The sequence below is a fragment of the Melospiza melodia genome, chromosome 14 (genome assembly GCF_035770615.1).
Source record: "Melospiza melodia melodia isolate bMelMel2 chromosome 14, bMelMel2.pri, whole genome shotgun sequence".
In the NCBI taxonomy this organism is placed as follows: Eukaryota; Metazoa; Chordata; class Aves; order Passeriformes; family Passerellidae; genus Melospiza; species Melospiza melodia.
The window spans coordinates 8,830,305-8,852,405 of NC_086207.1; the positions used below are offsets into that span (position 1 = coordinate 8,830,305).

A 22,101-nucleotide genomic window follows, 5' to 3' on the forward strand; every position below is an offset into this window, starting at 1 on the left:
AGAACCAAAGATAAGTAGATGCATGAAAATTATTGGCCAAAACTCACTGTAGCTACTTCACACTTGTATCTATGCCAATGGGTTTATTTCAACTAGACTTGATTAAACTAGTTTTAATTGGTAGTACTCAAGGAAGGAAACCAGAAAAGTCTACCAAAATTTAATCAAATCGTACTGAAATTTCACAGAATGTTGTAAATTACCTTTATCACAAACAATGTTTAAGGTAAAAAATGTGTATACTCATAAAAAAATAAAGCACTTCAGCCAGTTTCTGCCTTCATACGGATGCCCTTTTTTCTCCTGTAACAAGCTATTCCCATTTAATCCCTTTCCATTAACCTCAGACTTCTATTTCAAATCAGTAATTCATAACTTGAAATCAAGAAGAAACCACAAAGCAATACCAAACTGTTTAGCAGCATGGATGCAGGAACTCCCAGTACACCTGATGTCACACCATCTCCTCCCAGCACAGCTTGGATGAGCTCCCTGTGCTCTTATTTTAACAAAAACCATGATAGAGAAATAAAAAGCTGGTCATCTGGGCTCAGAGCAAGAGAGAAATAGCCAGAAGCAAACACTGAAATCTCAACCTACAATCATCAATCAGCCTGTAAAATATCTTACCATCTTTGTCACCAGATTAATTTAAATTATATACAGTTTTGGTATATTAATTATATAATATAATCTATTTTTCCCTCAAATATTTACCTCAAGTTCTGTAGTCTGCTACCTATACTTTCAATTTCTTTATTATTGTTACATCCACTTTGTGAAACACTGTGATTTTACAATAAGAATTGTATTGTTGTCTAGATCACAGTCCCTTAAGCATTATGCATCCCTGGGTGATTAAATGGACCACTCATTAAATTCACATTTCAGACTGTAATTCACAGAGACTACAGCATAATTAAGTCTCTCTCTCCTCCCCATTTGTTTTTTCCTTGATTTTGTAACCAAAGTGTGGTAGTAACCTGTTAATGCAAGTATTCAGAGCCTTACCTGCTCCATTTCCAGCAGCATTTCAGGCACTGCCAAGGCACAGGGGGAATTAGCAGCCTGGGAAATCATTGCAGCTCAACTGTGCACTTGTCCCTTTGTGTGCTGTGCCTGCAGAGAGCACATGGGCTGGGAGCAGCACTGGCTCTGCTGACCTTTGGAACCACAACACACATCCAAGCCCTGCATCACGTGTGCCTCTGATTCCTGGTAAGCTTTTGGTCTGGTCCCACTGGTACCATTTAAGCAGCTCAGTATGAGCTTAAATTTTTACCTCACAACAGCCAGCATGAGCAGGCACAGCCATTGTGTGCATGAGATCCAGTCAAAGCACTGGCACTGAGTGTTAGACAGTTTGTCTTTTATGGCAAACAGGAGGAGGGCTCTAATTAGGTCAGCCAGGTTGAGAATTCCAGGAGCTCTTCATGTTACATTTCAAATGAGCACAGCCCAGCTCTTGCTACAATACACCAAGACATGATCAGAGATTTATGTTAAATCATGGATTTTGCAATTAAAAGTCTTCCACAACATGAAAATAATGGATTCCTGCAGTGAATACTAATGTCAGTTGAGCTATAAGTGTCAAGGTTTCAGTTTTTAGTACTTCATTTCATAGTGCATGAAAGCAAAAAAGCCTCCTAGGCTGAAGTTGACAAAAGCCCTCAACTTTGCCTTGACTTCCATCCTTTGCTTCTCTCCCCACTCTCCTCTATGACTTATCAATGTTTTAAAGCTCAAGGATGCCCCTTGCTGTAAGGCTAGCAGCATTATTTGCAGGAGTTTGTCTTTTCTTCTGTCAGTATAAGCCTGCTCCTGTCAGCTGTATCAAACAAGGGTGTAGGATCCCTAAAAGCCCAGTCCTGTGACACCTGCCATTCTCAGCTTCCCTTGGCATACTGGTACCTTCAGTCAAAAAAAACCCAAAACCTCAAATCAGCATCCCCATTTTTATGGTTTGAGTTTGGTGGAACCTTTCATCAACGTTCAGACAAATGCCCGTTTCCTCTACAATTTTTTACTCCATTTACACCCTTCAGACAAGAAAACCTTAATTTTTTTCTCCACAAGGAGAGAACTCCAATAAAAAAATACTTCCAGCAACTTAATCAAAAATCTCTCAACACTTCAGGCTGAACACCAAGTGCTCTCTTAATTAAAACACAAAGTAATCCTCACCCTCAATCTTCAAAGGACCAAGTAATCCAGCAAATACACAAACATGACATTAAGAGAAACCATTTAGCAACTTCTTTCCTTGGACTTAATTTGCATTTTCTGTATATAATTTCCTAGGAATTATGATATCTCTGTAAGGCTCAAAATGTCAGCATAAATGCAAAGAATTTCTACCAGCTAAGCTTTGGGTGCTGCCTCTGCAGCACCTCTGTGTAAGGCAGCTGCATAGAGATACAATAACAAAAACACAGTTCCACCTTTGACTTAAATTCAGTATTTGCTTTTGTATTAAGAGAAATCAAACAATAGCAGGTTCTATGTATTGTACAGTTCAGCTAAATAACTTGCCTAACACTAGAGAACATGTAGTTTTTGAGGCAAGACTGACATTGGGCTTTGCTTTGAAGACAAGACTAAAAAAAAGAACATTAGATGAATCCCACTGTAATGTAATTTTGGGTTTTATAACTGGCTTGCAAAGGAAAAGGACAAATTCGTGAATTTAAAATTATTGCGCCAAAATATTGCTAATTTTCAATGCAGTTTAACAGATTCTTTCCCCACTGTCAAAGTTCCAGTCTGTACAACGCATGTGAGCTCTGTGATGCTCTCCCACCCCAGTGAGAGAAGTTGTGTTGTTATTCCCTGACTGTGGCAGTGATCATGTACAACAGCTGGCTACAGAGATTTTATGGCAGTTCAAGAGTCCAGAGGACACTGCACTGCTCTTGAGACACTAAACTTAGTCACAGTGCACAGACATTCAGATAAATGCAGTCAACTCAACTTTGACCTGAAAATGCTCTTCTGAAGATCAACAGCTGCAACATCTAGCCCCAGGATTTAAGTTCACACATACTGAATATAGATCCTGTAAAATATCAAAATTAAGTGTACAGTCCCATTTCTAATCAGGTTCTATAGTGTGTAGGCCACAGAAATAAAAAGGTCTCCTGATAGTATTGGTACCAAAGCAGCTATAAACAGCAAAATTAATTTATCATAGAATTGTATACACTGGATAGATGCAAAAGAAATTAAAAACATAAAAAATAAAAAACTCACATAAAATCTGATTTCATTTGTCATCTTAATCTGCAGTGCTTAAAATGCTCTGTTCAAAACCTAACTAAGCAGCCTCAGCATATCCAAAATATGCAACAGTGAACACTTTTCAGAGTTCATGCCTGTAAGGATGTTACCAGGAGTCAGGAATGAGCTGTCACCTGTTGCTTCTCAGTAAAACAGTTTTTAGAAATATATATAATTTTAGATCATTTCTCTAGGGCTCCTACTTATTTGCATTATATAGAGCATCCAATTTCACCTTGAAGCAGCAGTCTGTTGAAGTCTCCTGTAGCACACAAATTTATGGGTGATTTATTTTCTTGATACCAAGAAAACTTCAAATTTTGTTTTTGTTACCTGCAATGGAAAAACGTTAATAAGCTTCAGTTTTTCACTTATTGCTCCCACCACAGTAAGTAAATTTCTTGTCTCCTGGGGGGCAGAAAGCCCTACACTCTGAATCTTGCAGGCAAGCCAGGATTTCAGACCCTGGAACAGATCCTATAATGAAACTCCATCCCCTACCCTGCTTCCCTTGGTGTGTCCTCATGTTCTCTCCATCTGTTCTTCCACTCCACATTTATCTGAGGACCTTTTGCACCTTACTTTGACACCTGCAGTGGTGTAAGGTCCTGCTAGGTAGCAGCTAAAGAACCAGGGTGCAAAGGGGTCTGGCTGAGCCACTTGTACCCCATCACCTGTGCAGGAGACATTTCCTGTCACCTCATCAGCAGGAACATGTGAGCTGGTGACAGAAGGAGAACAGCTCTGCTGTCTGACCTGGCACAACACCTATTCCTGCCAGGCTGTAGGGATCTGGGCTGGAAAGTACCCTGGGAGTGCCCCACTGCTGGCAGCCTCCAACACCTGCTCTGGAACCAGAGATGCCATTCTCCTCCCTCAGATGCAGCAGACCATGCAAGGCTCTCATACCTGCCTTGGTTAAGGCTAAGAGGGACAAAGGCTACATCAAGCTCACACTTACCTTCTTTTAGAGGTGTTTTTGGAGGAACATTTTCCTTGCTATCATGCTGGAAAGCTTTGGAAGGATCAAAGCGCTTGATGCCCTGTACTGCAGCCAGCTGCTCCTGAAGCTGCCTGCTGGTTTGCTTCTCCTTGGCCAGCAGTGCACGCAGCTTGGACACATCCTAGGCAAAACTTGGATGTTAGATAAAGAACATGACAAGATTCTGCTTCATCTTTTACTGAGGGAGCCATTTTGCCTAATGCTAAACATAGAGACAATTATTGGTGGCATTAAAACACAACCCAAACATGCAGGTGTAGAGAAACCAACAGCACGTACAGGTACTGTGTAACACCAACAAGCAGTATGGCAGTCTCAAACTTTCAGCAGATAGTTTATTAAGTCTAGGACCCCAAAAAAAACTAAAAAAAGCCAACCAAGCTAAGAGTACTTATTTGTACTGCTGATCCCTCTGTATGTTGTAAATCCTGTCAAAAATACAACTCTTGGCATTTCTGGAGTCTGGTGGTTTATTGTAATCTGTTTCGTGCAGGGAATTTAAAAACCAAGAAATAAGTAGTTTGCAGGACTAGTCTATAAATATTTAGAGTAATTAACAAAGGCATCAAGGACATTAGTAACATGCAGATTTCTAATTTTTCATTTCACAAACCTGTTTCAGGTGGGCATTGTCTTCCTTCAGCTTCATAACATGCTTGATTTTTTGCTTCATGTTCTGGTGGCCAAGTAGTTTAGCATATGCATCACTCAGTTTATTCAGTTGTTCTTGGGCTGCCCCCTGCTCCTCTAGGAGAGCATTCTTCTCTGCTTCAAAAGCATCTAGTTGTTGCTGAAATACATTTGAATGTTTTAGAAATCTTGCTACTAAGCATAACTTTTTATTGAACTGAAATCTACCAAGGAAGATGAGTTTGGGAAAGGGAATAGCTGGCTCATTAGATAGTAACTTAGGAAACCACTGCAGAATAAATGCCTTAGAAGCATATTTACCTTTCAGGAGTACAACTTGAGCCAAGTGCAAAAGTCTTATGTCAAGAGATACTAACAAACACCTACTTCACAACACACCTGAAAAGGCTTCACTTTGTTATGTAAATCTTCATACAGTTTACGCCAGGTCTGGATCTCTTTGTTTAAGGCAGAGGTCACATCTTCACTTATGGTTTTCCTAAAAAGCAAGGAACAGAGTTTTGTTATGTCCCTTGTTAGCTCTCAGCACTTCTTCCCAATAAAACGTGGCTATGCCATCATATGCTGTTTAAGTTTGAGAAAGTCACCTTGATCTTTCTGCTTCAAGTTCTCTTTTCAGATCTTCAGTTTGCTCCCCAAGTTTTTCCTGAAGTTTAGTCATTTGTGCAAGGCAAGACTCTTTTATTCTCTCTGTTTCTGCTTCTTTTAGTGCAAGCTTGGTCTGGACTTCTGAAAGCATCCTGAGGAAGATAATTTCTTATTGAATCAAAATTCTTATTTGATTTTTACTTTTTTTCCACTACACTAAATCTAAAACCCACAAGTAACCATGGTTGAAAAGCTGTTAGTAGAACTGAAATAAAAGTTGGCACAAAAAGTGCCACAAAGAAAACAAAAGTACAGAAGGCAGTAAAGTTTAAGATGAACAACATTTTAAGCTTTTTCTATAAGGATGCAAGCAGTCCTTTTCAAGCAAAGAAAGATGGTGTTGCTCATTTAAGGTTGTTCAAGCCAAACAGCTTTTAGCAGGGATGGTTCAGTAGTTAAGCTTTTCATGGAGAGATTTGCTCAAGCAGGAACTAATCAATACTGTTCAGTGTGGATATATCAGAAAAGCATTGACCCTCCCTTCAGCCCCAGCTGAAGAGCTTTGCTCCATCCCCCCCTGCCACTTCAGCCAGCAAACAGCTCTTCAGTTTTTCTTTTACCAGCTCTAATGAGAACTGGAGACATTAAGCAGGTGGGAGGAAAGAAAGGGCAGCATCTTAACAGCACAGAAGCATAGAGAACATGGATCACTAAACTGCTGGACAGTCAGAGGCACGTTCTCAGCTACTGGCCTAACACAACTTCTTGGGTGTTGTTTCTCATCAGCTGCACTGTGAAGCTTCCTATTAGGCAGAGAAAGGACCTCAGTTATATCATCACAGTGCAGCAGCTCATGGATGATTAATTGGCATCTGCTTGTGAGCAGAATTTGAGCTGACATCATTCAGACTGGAGAGGCAGAGAGTGAGTTGTGCATTAACCATCTACTTGTCATCCCTGGGGATCTCATTTGCAGAGAAACCACTGTAACTGATATTTCTGGAACAGACAATATTCCTACATATTTCATTCAAGTATTTTCCTTTTCCTCCATGTTCCATGTATAAACAGAAGTCGAAATAACTGATCGGACAGGCCATTTTTCTAATGCATATTAACTTAATGATTTTTGTCTATCAGTATTTTCAACCTTTTCCAATGGCAAAAGCAAGAAACTTCAGCTTACACCAACTACTGATGTGATCTTTAGAGCATCACATGAGGTTCTAGTTAGAAAACCTACCCTCAGTTTGCATTCTTTAGCTTAAGAAAAAGTCTGTCTGTGTAGTACCTTGCATATTCTTCATTTGCTTTGTTTTTAGTGTATTCTGCCTCTTGAAGCAACTGCAGATTCTCTTGGCCTGCTTTTTTCAGGCTGGCAACTTCTTCTTGCAGAGAGGAATTCTCCAGTTTCAAACTGCAAATTTCTTCAGCTGATGTTTTCTTGTAGCTGGTATTACAGTACAAATGAGAAAAACCTTGTTACTTCAGGCAAAAAACAGATGGAAATTTTCACACCTTACAAGAGCAATACAAACTTGTGCTAGCAAGTATCAAGATTGTATAACCTGAAGATGTGGCAGTGTACAGGCACTGATAAATCCAAAGGTAAGAAAGAAACCACACAGAGCTCCCTAAAGCCATAAACAGTAACACTATGACAAACTCTGTGATACAGATATTACTATATTTTGTAGGTGTTCTAAAACAAAGGGCCTACTCCCTCTGAAATTTATCTTAAACAGTAAAGCACCTACTGTCTGTAGTTGGCATTTGGAAATATCCCACAGGATCCTTCATGGGTGATACACATACCCAGTAATAACAGTATCACTTTTTATATACTTCCTATACCTGAGTATTTTAAGGTACAATAATTGCAGTAACTGTAGGAAACTACATTCAATTCAGTGCAAATTTTGAGTCTCTATAAGTCTTTTTGCAAGATATTTCATTGTCAAGAACACCATCACTAGTTACAAATCTTTGTGATTCAAGACCACTGAACTCCTCCAACTGGTTACATTTTGGAAGAAGAAATATCCAACTTCTTGAACTAGATAGTGATACTGTGTCACTATACTAGCCTAGTACTCAGGAAATAAATTCTTAATGCCACCAAACACCATCACAAAATCCTCTGCTCAAATACCATGCCAACACTCACATGTGGCACATAAATGAACAGTACATTTTATTGTCATCTTAGAGATAATGCCTCTCCTATACATTAATAAAACCTAAATACCTGTCAAAGTCAGCAACAATCTTTCCAAGTTCCTGCAGTGTATTGCTGTGCTCTTCTTGGATTTTCAATACAGCACTGCTATGCATTGCCTTGATTTGCTCCAGCTCTGCATTCTTCCTGAAATAAAAACTCAGCATTGCACTCTGCAGAGAAGCATGTGTGAGCACATCACCAAATGCTGCCATCAGTTACAGAAAGCTTGAAGCAGCAGCAATAAATTAACTGTGACAAACCAGTAACATACTCACATATTTCTCACATACTAAAGCACAATCTTCATAACAGGTATTGCTAAGGATTTCCCCCTCCCTCTGTTTTCTAAGGGAGCTATAGAATAGATTAAAAACCTAATAGTAAACTTAAACAAGAAAGAACTGGTTTGAAAGTACTTTTGTCATAGCCTTCACCAGGACAGAAATAGCCAGTGCAACGTGCACACATCTTGTCCAGCACAGCAAAGCCAGAGCACTACAACACCAGTCTTCCAAGCAAATCCCAACTGGCTTTTTTTGTTTTAAATTACAACAATGTAAAACTGACTCAAATTACTATTGATACTGACTCGAGTTACTAGTGCAAGTGATTAGATCTCATCACTATCAATAATCAACAATCAGCAAGAAATCACTTCAGATCTGCTCAGGTCTCTAAAACCTGAATTGTGCTCAGAAGCTCTGCTTACACTACCAACATTTTTTCCTTTCAAAGCTTGAATTAAAAAGTCTCTTCCACAAACCCTTTCAATTCTTCTTCCATCTGTGTGAGTTCAAGACCTTGAGACTTGATTTCCTGTTCCAGTCGCTTCACCAACTTTTCAGCTTTCTTTTCCTTTGCATGCAATTTATTCAGCTCCTTCATGGTACCTTTCAGCTCTTCTTCCAGAAGATGTCTGTCACTTGTTACTTCATTTTCAAACTCCAGTAACTTCTGCTGCATTGATGCAGATGACTCCTGCATGCCAGAATACCACAGATTTTAAAACTACCAGTAGTTCCTGAGTAGTCAAGGGTTAATTTGCAGTGTTTAAGTTTCACATCTATGGGAAGAACCAAACCTCCCATCACACCAGGAATGGGTCTTAGACCTATTAGATGACAAGTTCTGCAGGCCAGTTCCCACTTGGCCATATAAATGATAACCTAATCTGTGGAATGCACATCTCATGTGCAAACAACAATTTTTAGTGCCAGTCCTTGGGATTACAATCTATTTTTAGACTAATTCATAGCCTGTATTTACCTTCTCTTGCTGCAGCTGAGAGATGACCTCCTCATGTTTCTGAAGGAGTTTTTGGTGTTCTTGCTCCACCAAATCAATTTTCTTTTTCAGGTCTTCTATTTCAGCATTCATACTCAGGAACTGTCCTTTGGCCTCAGATGACTCCTTCTCTGCATAGAAAAATTGTCAATATAACATAAATTCCCTTTTCTATCTTCAAATAGCTACAATATATTAATCATAATAATGCCATTCTATCTTTGTTTTTCCCTTGCCTATCTAGGGAAACAAATCCATACCTACAACTCATCTGGAAACTCCTCAAAACTGGCTCAGGGTAACCACTTGAAAATCATTTTAACAGCAGGAGTGTTTGGACCAAGCTTTTTCCACCAGAAGAGCAGGCAAAAGCAACTACATGAGTCCCCCAAAGATTCTTCCACAAGCTAGCACACAAAGCAGCTGATACAGAAAAGTGAGTACATGTCTCAGATTGCAGTTGCTAGAGTTGGGAGAGGAGGAGTAAGGGGGTGAAGAAGGATCCTTGCCACATTCCCAACACCTCAGTGAATCTGTGAACAAGCTGCTAGCAGTGAATTCACACAATATTACAGTGCTTCTCAGTGAAGAGCAAGCAACAAGAACTTAGTGTTCACCTTTCAGATGAAAGCCACTCCTACAATTTTCATTGTATACTACCCAAGTCACCCTCCGTGGAAACACCAATTCAGACTTAAGAGATGTCAGATGTGAAGTGATTTCCCTGTTGTTAAAAACATGCCTTGGTGTTTCTAGTTGGAGCTCAGAAATTTGACTTCTCATGTAGAAAAACCAGTCTAAATTGACATTTTAGAAAACACCTGTTTGAGGTGCTTTAAGACATGGGAGTGATCCCACATATGGAACAGTGTACAAGAACAATTACCTTTCTCTTGTTGAAGCAGTTGACACCTCTCATTAAGTTCTTTCATCAGTTTACATGACTCTTCCTCTTTTGCTTTGAGGGTATTCCTCAGGATCTCAATATCTTGGTCTTTCTTACTCAGTGTCTCCTCCATCTGGGCAACTTCTAGTTTGTATTTTTCTGCTGTTTCTGCAACGCTACTGTAGAAGAAAATTCAGGCACTTGTTACCACTAAATTTTGTTTGCAGGCTTACACACCAACACAAAGGAAAATGCTTAGGACTGTTCGTTTTCAAGAGGAAAACTGCCTTCTTGACAATAATTTGTTTTTTTACCTGAGCTCTGTAACATATTCCAAGAGTTTTTCAGTGTCAGACTTTTCTTCAACTTTCTCTCTCTCAGTAGCAGACCTAAAACCAGACAGTTTTTATGACAGATACATTTAAACAAATCCAGAGTTAAGCAGTAACACATACTTTCCATCTCCTAGTTTAGCTGAAAAATTGATACTGGCTCTAAGAGGTGATTCTACCCTCTTTTCATCCTTGTTCCAGATTGTTTTCTCATTGTAGTAATGATGCTGTGCCACATTTTGCCACAAGCAATATGCCACAAACACAATAATGCATTAACATAAGGCAGTTCTTTAGCAAATCAGCACCTCCTCCCTTTGTGACCTGCACTACCTGCATTATTACCTTTGTGTATTTTCACAGCCAAGTTTGTGCTGCAGTGCCAATTGTGCCAACCTTACATTGAACATGGCTGGAAGTTCATCCCAGGTCACTGTCCTCAGCAACAGGCTGCATGTTAGTGCTCTGTTGCTGTGCAGCACATGACATTTTTTGGGCAGAATAGAAAGTGCTGAGTTAGAACCCACTCTCTATCTACCTAGAGCTGCTGGAACCAAGAGACCCTGCAGTTGCCTTTCTACAGAGCACGTGTCTACACCAAAGCAGCTCTGAAGGCACCACAGTGGCTCTTCAGAGCACTTCTCTGGAGGACATAAATGTGTTCATCAAATCCAAGCCAAATGCCTGCTTAATTAGGATTTCAGCTCCTGCTCTAATGCTTTTCTGTTCTTGCTTATTCCTGACTTAGTAGTCTAAAGGGCCAGAAATATCCCATCCATACAAACGTTCTCCTCCAACCTCAATAACCATTCTTTTCTAACAACCTATGTCTTCCCTCCCCACCCCATATCCAAGAAAACCCCACCCATATCACACTGGAAGACAAAGGGTTGATGTGATACAGTTTGTATTTTGAAAACTGGCTACATACACTAGAGAAACAATGTTTCTAATGGTAGCTTTATCACACCACAGCAGTTGTTAGAACTTCATTTCACTGTATTTATTCCAAACATTGATAATGTTTGCTCCTTCTCAGTAGAGAGACAGCCTTGATTTTGGTTACTACAAAGGATACACATGGAAATGCAGCCAAGTCATATCATATCACCTAATTCCCTTTGTAGTACTTACAATTTTTCTTGTAACTGAGCTACTTTGCCCTTTGAATGCTCTAGATTCTTCTGCACTTCCTGCAGCTTCATTTCCATGTTTTCCTGCTTTGCCAGTGCACTCTGAAAAAACCAAACAAAACACGCCATATTAACATTAAAATGATATTTAGTAAATAAAAAAGGCATCATGGGAAACAGTGGTGAAATTAAACAGGAGTGATGATTAAATTTTATGACAGCACCAGCTACAATGCTAAATGTGACTGCAGGTATCCCTCTGTAAAGATATCAGCCACTTGTTAAACAACTACTATCACCAAGAGCTTCAAGCTACACTGAGGATCACTGGCTTTATTCCTGATGAGAAGCTCAGAATTACTGTCTGTACAAATGGTCATACCTTTTCCTTAGCATCCCTCATGTTTCTGAGCTTCATCAGCTCCATGCACAGGCTGCTCATTTTCTTCTGCACACCATCTTCAGACAGCTTGTTAGAAAAGAAGATAAAACCTCTCAGTGTAATTCCTTTCTATGAATTGCTGCACTCACAACCCTTTCCAAGTGTTCCCCTCCCACTCTGTGTTTAGACAGGGGGGCACAAGATCCCAAACCAGACAGGCTTTACATCAAAACAGCTGCTGATCAGCACGTAAAGCCTCCTCTTGCACAGGAAGCTCAATAACAGCCAAGGCAAAGCAAAGTTGCATTTATTTGTCTGAATACCTTTGACTTTAGTAGCTCATTGCTTCTTGTTAACTCCAGCAGCTGTTTCTTCAGGCATGCAACGTTTGCTGAAAGAGAGGTTTTCTCCTGAACTGCAGCACTCAGCTTTGCTTCTATCTTTACAAGATCTTCATCCAGAGCATGAAGTTTTTTGTCCTGCTCTCCACGTTCTCTCACTAATGCACGAATCTAAAATATGAGGTATTTTCTTTATTTCCTACTATCTTTAGTTTAGTCAAGTAAACCACAGGCATAGGTATCCAAATTGTGTTTACTTTCATTCAGAATATGTATCTGTAACTCATTCACAGGAAGGAAATAACAATTACCACAATTCCCCATTATCACACAGCATACAATAGCAACATGTAATCTGACTTATTTTATGCTTCCCAGCCAACACAAAATGTAAAAATTAGAATAGTCTTAGGATTAATGTTGGCAACAGAAGCCAACTCTCCTTTTTGGCTGTGAGAGACAAAAAAGCAGAACATGACATTTGAGACACAAGGCACTAATTAGCACACCAAAGTGCACTGATACAGTTCAGGGTGCCTCTTAAGCATTAAAAGTATGACAATTAGTGAGCAAAAAATTTCAGCTAGACAATGTTCAATAAAACAGAAATTTTTTGGGCAGCCAAACAGAGGACTTAGTTCTGTTTTTCAAAACACTGACAGAACAGTTGATCACAGTCAGCAGGAATTAATGCAATTCCATGAGCTTTATACACCCATAATATCTGATAATCTTTATTTTGCACAGAGCTGTTTGTAAACTACTTGCATGCTGTCTGATACAAAAGGGGCCAATTCTATCAGCTAATATTTATTGTTATTGTAAGGGGGAGGAGACATGACAGGATTTGACTCAGACAATGGATTCATACCTCCTTCTCCAGTGCCTTCTGCTTCTTTTTCTCCTTCATAAGGAGAACATCTTTTTTAGTCTTCCCAATCCCATTAGCAGGCTTTGGAAGAGAGATGTGTTAGAAATCTGTAGCTTCAAGTAGCTGAACACAGTTAAATACAAGAATTTGCAGAATTCCATCCTACATCATCAATACTCATGAATCTAATTAGCATGTCAGGGATATAGTTTTTCAGCCTGTTAAGCTGTTAATCTTAAAATCCATATGCCAGCATAGGACATTCAGAACCTGTACATGCAGTACCCTGTTCCTTTCACCCCCAGGTTTCCACTCTGCCTTGCCCATCCCCTGAGAGCAGGAACACCATCTCCTTAAAAAGGAGTCACACCATACTTACATGGTGAACAACAGAAAAAGAACAAGAGTGTAGCATCAAAAATAACAAGCTGCTCTCTAGACCCAAGTTAATTATCACATGATTCCCAAGAATGCAGCAACTTCATTTTTCCTGCTTAGGTCTTAAGGAACACAGATAAAACAATATGTTCCATATTCCACTTGGGCAGATTAATGACAGTTGCATGAAAAGGCTGCATTGTTTAAGCAGTCAGAGATTCAGCTGGGATTTAACAGAGCTACAGACACCACAGCAGTCTTACTGTTGATCCAAGAGATGTGAGTCTCCTTGCAGTTACTGGGGTGGGTACACTCTTCTCACTGCTCAGATTGGTCTCACCTGCAGAAGGAAGTACAAAGGAACAGTGAAGGAAGAGGGTGTGCATATACACAGTGAGGCAAATGCAACAAAACTATATGAGGTTAATTGTGTACAAAAGACACCATTCCACCTGTTTGTTAGACTATCAACTTCATAACTCAATATTAGCTACTTTTTTATTGCAATCAGCCAGTTCAATATTGTTTATCTGGGTACTTGGCCAAGTTAAGAGACTACCAGGTGATAGCTGTGATATTTCCACTTCTGCCAAGATTCCCTGACACGATCCAGATCCATAATGTCAGTTTTAAACTGAGGGATGCTTTAGATATTAAATAGGCATGAAAACATCTCTAAACCCTAGGTTAATAAGTAGTTGATTAGACCTCCAGAGACATCCCCCCCCCCCCCCGCCTAATTAGCAGAAGTCCCATATAAAGCTATTTTTGGTAGACTCCAATAGATGTTTTTACAGCTGTTCCTTTGAGCTGGAAGGCAGGCAGCGAGTCTCTGCAACAGAAACCAATTTCTGGGCAGCAGAGCAGCAACAGCACTAACAGCTGCAGCATGTCAAGACACCTTATCATTGTATATTCTGTGCAATGTTTACTTACTTTTCTGTTTCCTAACCCCTTGGCATGCTTCAGAGGACAGCAAACTTCCCCCTCCACCTGACGGCTTAACGTTACGGGATTCTTGCAAGGGAGTACGTGCTAAAAATGAGATTTTCAGAACAATAGAGAACAATGAAGGCAAACGACAGGGTTTTCAGCTTCGATGAGACTGATCACACATCTGGGGAAAATCTACAACCGAAACCTCAATGTGAGAGACTCGTACATCAGCAAACGCTCTGGCTAGCAGTGCCTCAGCCGTGGCAAGCTCTGCATGCTCCTCTTACAGCGCTGTACTACGGAACCAGAGGTCAGCAAGGCTTGGCACCGCTTTAGCTACTACACCTAACTAAATACACGTAACATTATACACGCTCACGGCTGCATTCGGCATGCCAGGGCTAGACACGAAGTCGGCACCTTCTGCCTTAGAAGCGGACTCCTGCGAGAGCCCTGGGGCACTGCGCTGCGGGCTGCTGCTCACAGGGAAGGAGGCCGCTCCGGGCCCTCTGTCCCGCCGAAGGTCTCCCCGCTCCCTCCCCTCACGTACCGGCGCTGCCATCGCGGGGCAGGGGGCGGCGGAGCGGCGCGCGCGCGGAGGCCATGACGGCGCTGGGACCCCGCGGACCGGCGTTCAAAGGGGCCAACGGCCGCGGCGTGCGCCGACCAGCCAATCAGCTGCCGCCGCCCCGCCCGCCTCGGCCAATCGGAGCGCCGGGCGCGGGGCACGCGCGCTGCGGGCTTGCCGGGGGGCGTGGCCGGCGGTGCGCGTGCGCGGGGCGGGCGCGGGGAGCGGGGCCGGGAGCGGGGCCGGGAGCGGTGCGGGGCTCCCTCACTCTGTGGGACTCGCTCACTCACTCCGTGTGTGCGGGGCTCGGTGCGGATCGCGGAGCCGAGCGCTGCCGCCGTGTCCCATGTCGGCTCCGTTCGAGGAGCGCAGCGGGGTGGTGCCCTGCGCGACGCCCTGGGGCCGCTGGTACCAGACGCTGGAGGAGGTGTTCATCGAGGTGCGCGTCCCGCCGGGCACCCGCGCCAAGGACGTGCGCTGCAGCCTGCGGAGCCGGCACATCGCCCTGGCCGTGGGCGGGCAGGAGCTGCTGCAGGTACCGCGGGCAGCCCGGGCAGCGGGCGCCCGCCCGTCCGACGCGTAGGCCGCGGGGCACCGGGGAGGCACGGGCTCAGCTGGGTTATAAAATACCTGAGATCACCGAGTACAGCCCCTGACCCAGCACTGTGTCAGCCGGGCTTTGCCTAAACACCTCCCGGGACTGTGGCCGCGCCACCTCCCCCGGAGCCCGATCCGAGGTCTGGTCACACTCTCTGTGAAATTTCTTCCTGATGTCCAGCCCAGACCTGCCCTGGCACAGCCCAGACTGTGTCCCCATGTGCTGTCATTAGTCGCCTGGGAGAAGGTTGGCACACCTGTGCCACCTCTCTGTTCTTTATGCCAGGTTTGATACATTAAAAATGGCATTCATTGAAAACTGTTGTGTTCACCTGCACGAGGTTTTACAGATGGTGCCTGTTCTCCAGTACTTGGAAAGATCTGTAGAGAGGCTCTTACAAGGCCATGTGGTGATGGGACAAGGAGGAAAAGCTTTAAGCTGTCAGAATACAGTGTTATATTGGATATTAGGAAGAAGTTGTTTCGTGTGAGGGTGGGGGGCCCTGGCACAGGGTGCCCAGAGGAGCTGTGGATGCCCCATCCCTGGAAGTGTTCAAGGCCAGGTTAGACAGGGCTTGGAGCAACCTGGGATAGTGGAAAGTGTCCCTGCCCATGGCAGGGAGCTGGAATTAGATAAACTTTAAGGTCCCTTTCAATCCAATCCATTCTGTGATTCTATGAAAAATAAAAATACTAATTCACATGGATTTTACTGTGAATATGGACAGCATTTCAGTGTACAGCTTTAATTGCTCCAGAAGGTAAAAAAAAAACCAAAAAACCCCCAAACCAACCAAACAACAGCAACAACAACAAAAAAAAAAAAAAAAACCCGAAAAAACCCCCAACAACAAAAAACCAGCCTAAAGACAGATTTACTTTCACATTTATAATGAGCTGCTTATGCTACCTGTATCCTGCACCAGAGCTAGATGTTACTCCTGACAAAAACCCTTGCATTTTCATGACAAGATTATTAAAAATGGCATTTCCTGCTGAGAAACACAAGCCTTTTCAATGACTCCACATACTGAAACAAGATATTAAATGCTCCAGTTAAAAAAAAATAATTGTGTAATAAGCAATAATTCTTTGACAAGTGTATACTTGTAGGGCTAGGTCACCCTATTTATTTTCAGCAGAATACACAGTGGTCAAGTTGTGAGTAAAGCTTCATAACTCAATGTGAACTGGATGCTGAAAAAGTTTCACTGATTTGTAATATTGTACCTGTCTTTTGCAGGGTAAACTTTTTGACTCTACAGTAACTGATGAAGGAACGTGGACCTTAGGTAATAATCTACATCTGAAGTGACATTATAAAGACAGTAAAACTTTCCAGTAGACACTGCAGAATAATTTACCCCCTCTTTATTAATGGAAAAGATTACTTCCTTCCCTTAGCTTTGTAAAAAGGCAAAGTCATTATTGCTGGATTAAGGAACTGAAGTTTTACAAAAGCACTTGAGACTAAGGTTAATGAGAAAATGCCACATCCTTGAAGGTCCTAATCAATGGGTTGCCAACATTTCCATAAAGTGAGAAGTTTTTTGCAAACCTTTATTTGAAGGTAAACAGTTATGGTAGAGCTGTGTGGTCTATGACTCTCCATAATTACTACTCTTTATGCATTACATTTTTTGAATGAATGACAAAATCTACAGTCCAAGAGAATCAGAAAGAAATTTTAAAATCACACTAAGGTTCCTACATATAATGAGAAAAAAAAGCATATTGGGCCATTGTATCATAAATACTGTAAAGTATTCTGAATATTTTGGGGTTTGACAATCATATTTCTGGACTGTGCCTCTCAGTGATTTTCTGTGAAGGGTTTTCTTTTCCATTCAATATTTATATTAAATATTTATTGATAATTTAGTAATTTAAGCCAATAAAATTTACAGTGTTAATACACATTGTGAAGTGAAACCCAGTCTTTATCAGTACACAAATAATCTTCAAAATACATTTCTAATGCTGTATTTATTCACTTCAGTAGAACTGAACACCCTGCACTGCACATTTATTTTGAAACATACTTTCAATATATTCTCTGTGGCCATACACACCATCTGTTCATATGTTGCTAAAACTTAGTTCTGGCTTTTTGTTGGTAATAACTCTCTGTACAGCCTGACCTTAAATTTTTCATTATTGCCTTACCAGAGTTGTCTGTATTAGTAGATTAAATCTTTGTTGTGAACATCTCCAAAAGGTTACTTTATGTTTGCAATAGAAGCACTTATGAACTGTGTTTAATCCCTTAAAACAGCTTCAGCATCTTACAGGCCAGAAGGGGAGAGATGACAGTACAGGCTGTCTTTGCCTCAGCCTTTTTTTGTTAATGTTTATTTATTTATCAAGAACTAGGTTGGCACTGGCATTAAGAATTTAAATTACTTCATATCTTGTGCTTGTTAATGTTGAATTCACCAAACCAAGAAAAGAACCAGCACGTAGGACTGAGTTTAAAGTTGCTCTGTGTGTTTTCATTCAACAGAAGACAGGCAGCTGATACGAATTGTTCTAATGAAGACAAATAGAGATGCTGGAAATTGTTGGACCTCTCTGTTAGAAAATGAATATGCTGCTGACCCTTGGGTACAGGACCAGATGCAAAGGAAACTTACACTGGAGAGATTCCAAAGAGAAGTAAGTTAAAGCACCATAATTACTCCTTAGATGTTTTGTTTGCACACAGAGGTTATGGCCAGGAAAGCTGAGCAAATGCCATGGAAATACATGCTTTAGTTCAATATCTATAAAATGCTTATAAGGTTTTATCACTGTGCTTTGAAGAGATTATTCTGTTTGCACTCTGTCTGCAGGGTTTGTGATAAGTTCAGGTGAGTTTGGAGGTGCTGTTGCTGTTCTAGTAATTGCATCTTCCTAACAACTTTTCACCTGTTAGGCTCCACACAGCTTCTGTTATTATCTAGAACTGTGACCATATTTACAATAAAATCTGAACATCAACTCTGCTGGATATGCTTGTTTATGATGTAAGATGGAGTGCAATAGTTGGCTGGAAAAGATGTTCCTTGCACTTTTACTAAAATTGCCTAAATTCTTTTGCTCTACCTTTGGCACACAACTATTCCTGTACATGTCTGCAGAGGTGTACAATTACATTTTACACACCAGCTGAATCAGCAGGCTCTGTACTGCAGCAGAGAACAGCAGTTTTATGAACCTTGCTATCCATCAGCACACAGATTTTCAAAAAGCAGTTTCAAAGGACACCAAAAGCTGTATCTTGTTCTTAAACTTTCCTTAAAATTTCTTTTCTGGCAGATCTGACTACTTGCTAAGCAAGAACAGCATTACAAAGTTACTTCAGCAGCAGGCAACCAACCCATGACAATTCAGTGTTTGTTGATGCATGTTCCAAGAATTTCAGTGCTGTGATAAATGTATGACAAGTTGATTGTTGTATGTTCTTGTTACAATGGCAGAATATTATTTTGTGGGTTGTCTGGGATTTTTTAAGGCATTTTTATTCTACATAATTTACTTACTAAACAATTTTTAATTTTACTTCCATCAGAACCCTGGATTTGACTTCAGTGGGGCAGAAATTTCTGGAAACTACAGCAAAGGAGGACCAGACTTTTCTAGTCTTGAAAAGTGAACTTTTTATATGTGACCCTTTAGACAAATTACATGTTACAGTTAAGGACTGGAATCATGTAACTGTTGAAGACTTCAGTGATCTCTTCAATGGATTGTTGTCAAAATTACTTCAGTGAAGAGAAAGAAGATCTTTTCCAGCAGACTGAAGACAAAATGTTACCAGCTGATTTATAAGCTGTGATAACTTTATGATACTAAGGCACAACCTATAGAGAAAGGTGTACATAAAAAGTAATGCCTTTAAGCAGAATGTTTGGTTTGGGTGGTTTTTCTTTTTAGAAACACTATAGTAAACAAGTCAGATATTAATCTACCACTTGTCTTAATGCAAGGATATATTCTTATTCTTGCTTATGTGCACTCGGGAAGGCATCTCCCCATGCACCAGGCTGGGGCTGATCTGCTGGAGAGCAGCTCTGTGCAGAAGGACCTTGGGGTCCTGGTGGACAACGAGCTGTCCCTGAGCCAGCAGTGCCCTGGGGGCAAGAAGGCCAATTATATCCTGGGGTGAATCAGGATCATTGCCAGAAGGTCAGGGTGGTGATCCTGCCCCTCTGCTCAGCCATGGTGAGGCCAGATCTGGAGTGCTGTGTCCAGCTGGGCTGCTCAAGATGAGAGGGACATGGAGTGAGTCCAGCAGAGGCTGTGGAAGGGATTGGAGGATGTCCCTACAAGGAAAGGCTTTGGGAGCTGGGGCTGTTCAGCCTCCAGAGGAGATAGAGCTGAGAGGGGACCTCATCCCTGTCTGTCCCTGTCTGCAGGGAGGGCTCACAGCAGGGACCAGACTCTGCTCCATGGTGCCCAGCAACAGGACAAGAGACAATGGGCACAACCCAACCAACCTTTGTTAAGACCAACCTATTGGATGTGGGAGAGAACTCAGTACCCACAGATGAGAAGGAGGAAGCGCTTAACACACTCTTTGCCTCAGTCTTTAGTGGGAAGATGCCTTGTCCTCAGGACAACTCTCCTCCTGGGTTGGTAGATGGTGTGAGGGAGCAATGCACAATGGTCCCCGTTATCCAGGAGGAGGCAGTCAGAACTGCTGAGCCTCTTGGATGTTCATAAATCCATGGGGCCAGATGGGATCCACCCCAGGATCATGAGGGAGTTGGCAGATGAGCTTGCAAAGCTGCTCTCCATCATTTACCAGCAGTCCTGGCTCACTGGTGATGTTCCAGATGACTGGAAGCTGGCCAATGTGACACTCATTCACAAGGGTGGGAAGGAGGATCCTGGTAATTACAGGCCAGTTAGCCTGCCCTCAGTACCCAGTAAGGAAATGGAACACTTCATATTGAGTGCCATCACACAGCACTTACAGGATGGCCAGGGTATCAGATCCAGCCAGCAGGGGTTTAGGAGGGGTAGGTCATGTTTGACCAGCCTGGTCTCTTTTCATGACCAGGTGACCTGCCTGGTGGGTGCAGGAAGGGCTGTGGATGTTGTGTATCTGGACTTCAGCAAGGCCTTTGGCACTGTCTCCCACTTTGGCACACTCCTGGAGAAGCTGCAGCCCAGGGCTGGGACAGGAGCACTCTGTGCTGGGCTCAGAACTGGCTGCATGGCCAGCCCAGAGTGGTGGTGAGCAGTGCTGCATCCAGCAGGCAGCCAGGCACCAGTGGTGTTCTCAGGGCTCTGTGCTGGGGCCAGCTCTGTTCAGTATCTTTATTGATGGCATGGATGAGGGGATTGAGTCTTTCATTAGTAAATTTGCAGATGACACTAACCTGGGAACATGTGTTGATCTGCTGGAAGGTAGGAAGGCTCTGCAGGGAGACCTGGAATGGTTGGATGGATGGGCAGAGTCCAGTGGGATGAAATTTAATAAACCTGAGTGCCAAGTCCTGCATTTTGGCCACAGTAACCCCGTGCAGTGTTACAGGCTGGGGATGGTGTGGCTGGGCAGTGCCCAGGCACAAAGGGACCTGGGGGTACTGGCTGACAGCCCGCTGAACATGAGCCAGCAGAGTGCCCTGGTGGCCAAGGCCAGTGGCTCCTGGCCTGGACCAGGAATGGTGTGGCCAGCAGGAAGGTCACTCTGCCCCTGTACTGCACACTGCTGAGGGCACACCCTGGGTGCTGTGTCCAGATCTGGCCCCTCAGCTTGGGAAGGATGTTGAGATGCTTGAGCGCATCCAGAGGAGGCAACGAGGCTGGAGAGGGGCTGGGAACACAAACCTGTGAGGAACCAGAGGGAGCTGGGGGTGCTCAGCCTGGAGAAAAGGAGACTCAGGGGTGACCTCATCTCTCTCTACAGATCCCTGAAAGGTGCCTGTATTCAGGTGGGAGGTGGTCTCTTTCTCCAAGCAGCAACTGACAGAATGAGAGGACACAGCCTTAAGCTGTACCAAAGGAAATACAGGTTGGATACTAGGAAAAAGTTATTTATGGAAAGAGTGATGATGAATTAAAAAGGCCTGCCTGGGGAGGTGGTGGAGTCACCACCCCCAAATGTGTTTAAAAAGACTGGATGTGGAACTCAGTGCCATGGCTTAATTGAGGTGTCAGGGCACGGGTTGGACTCACTGTTATCTTGAAGGTCTCTTCAAACCTAGTCATTCTGTGATGCCTGTGTTCCACCTGGACATGAGGAACAAATTCTTTCCTGTGCAGCCACTGTGCACAGGAACAGGTTTCCCTAGGATGGTATGGAGTCTGACTTACTGGAGTTAATCAAGAAATGTCTGGACAAAATCTGGTGTCATGTGCTCTGGGATGACCCTGCTTGAGCAAGGAGGTGGGACCAGCTGATCCCACCCATGGTCCCTCCATCCTGACCATTCTGTGATTCACTGCTCAAGAACAGTTATTTTCATATATTTAGCATTTTCTCATATGGTTCCTCCTACACAGCCTCAACCTCTTATAAAAATAAACTGGGGGAAAAAAAAATCTGCATTATGTCTTACCTCCTGCCTGAAAATTCTTCTCCAGGTACTGTTCAGGTGTAAGTCACATTTATAGGCTTCCTACTAATATGTTTCATAACACACATTACAGGAAAAAAGCTAC

General features: G+C 42.4%; 2 protein-coding genes across 2 annotated transcripts; one reads left to right on the top strand and one right to left on the bottom strand.

The window, feature by feature from the left end:
* Positions 1-2,854: 2,854 nt before the first annotated feature.
* On the bottom strand, positions 2,855-14,894 carry HMMR (hyaluronan mediated motility receptor). Its single transcript, XM_063168357.1, has 18 exons — positions 14,836-14,894; positions 14,286-14,384; positions 13,613-13,689; positions 12,972-13,052; positions 12,083-12,271; positions 11,760-11,846; positions 11,379-11,479; positions 10,227-10,301; positions 9,913-10,091; positions 9,009-9,157; positions 8,506-8,720; positions 7,770-7,886; positions 6,813-6,971; positions 5,521-5,673; positions 5,312-5,411; positions 4,896-5,072; positions 4,241-4,403; positions 2,855-3,612 (listed from the first exon to the last, which is right to left on the bottom strand). Exons 1-18 carry the CDS (start codon positions 14,888-14,890, stop codon positions 3,593-3,595), a joined length of 2,196 nt encoding a protein of 731 aa, XP_063024427.1. The 5' UTR covers positions 14,891-14,894; the 3' UTR covers positions 2,855-3,592.
* A 203-nt stretch (positions 14,895-15,097) lies between these two features.
* NUDCD2 (NudC domain containing 2) lies at positions 15,098-19,336 on the top strand. Its single transcript, XM_063168610.1, has 4 exons — positions 15,098-15,388; positions 16,694-16,742; positions 17,954-18,105; positions 19,001-19,336. Exons 1-4 carry the CDS (start codon positions 15,200-15,202, stop codon positions 19,082-19,084), a joined length of 474 nt encoding a protein of 157 aa, XP_063024680.1. The 5' UTR covers positions 15,098-15,199; the 3' UTR covers positions 19,085-19,336.
* Positions 19,337-22,101: the final 2,765 nt, after the last annotated feature.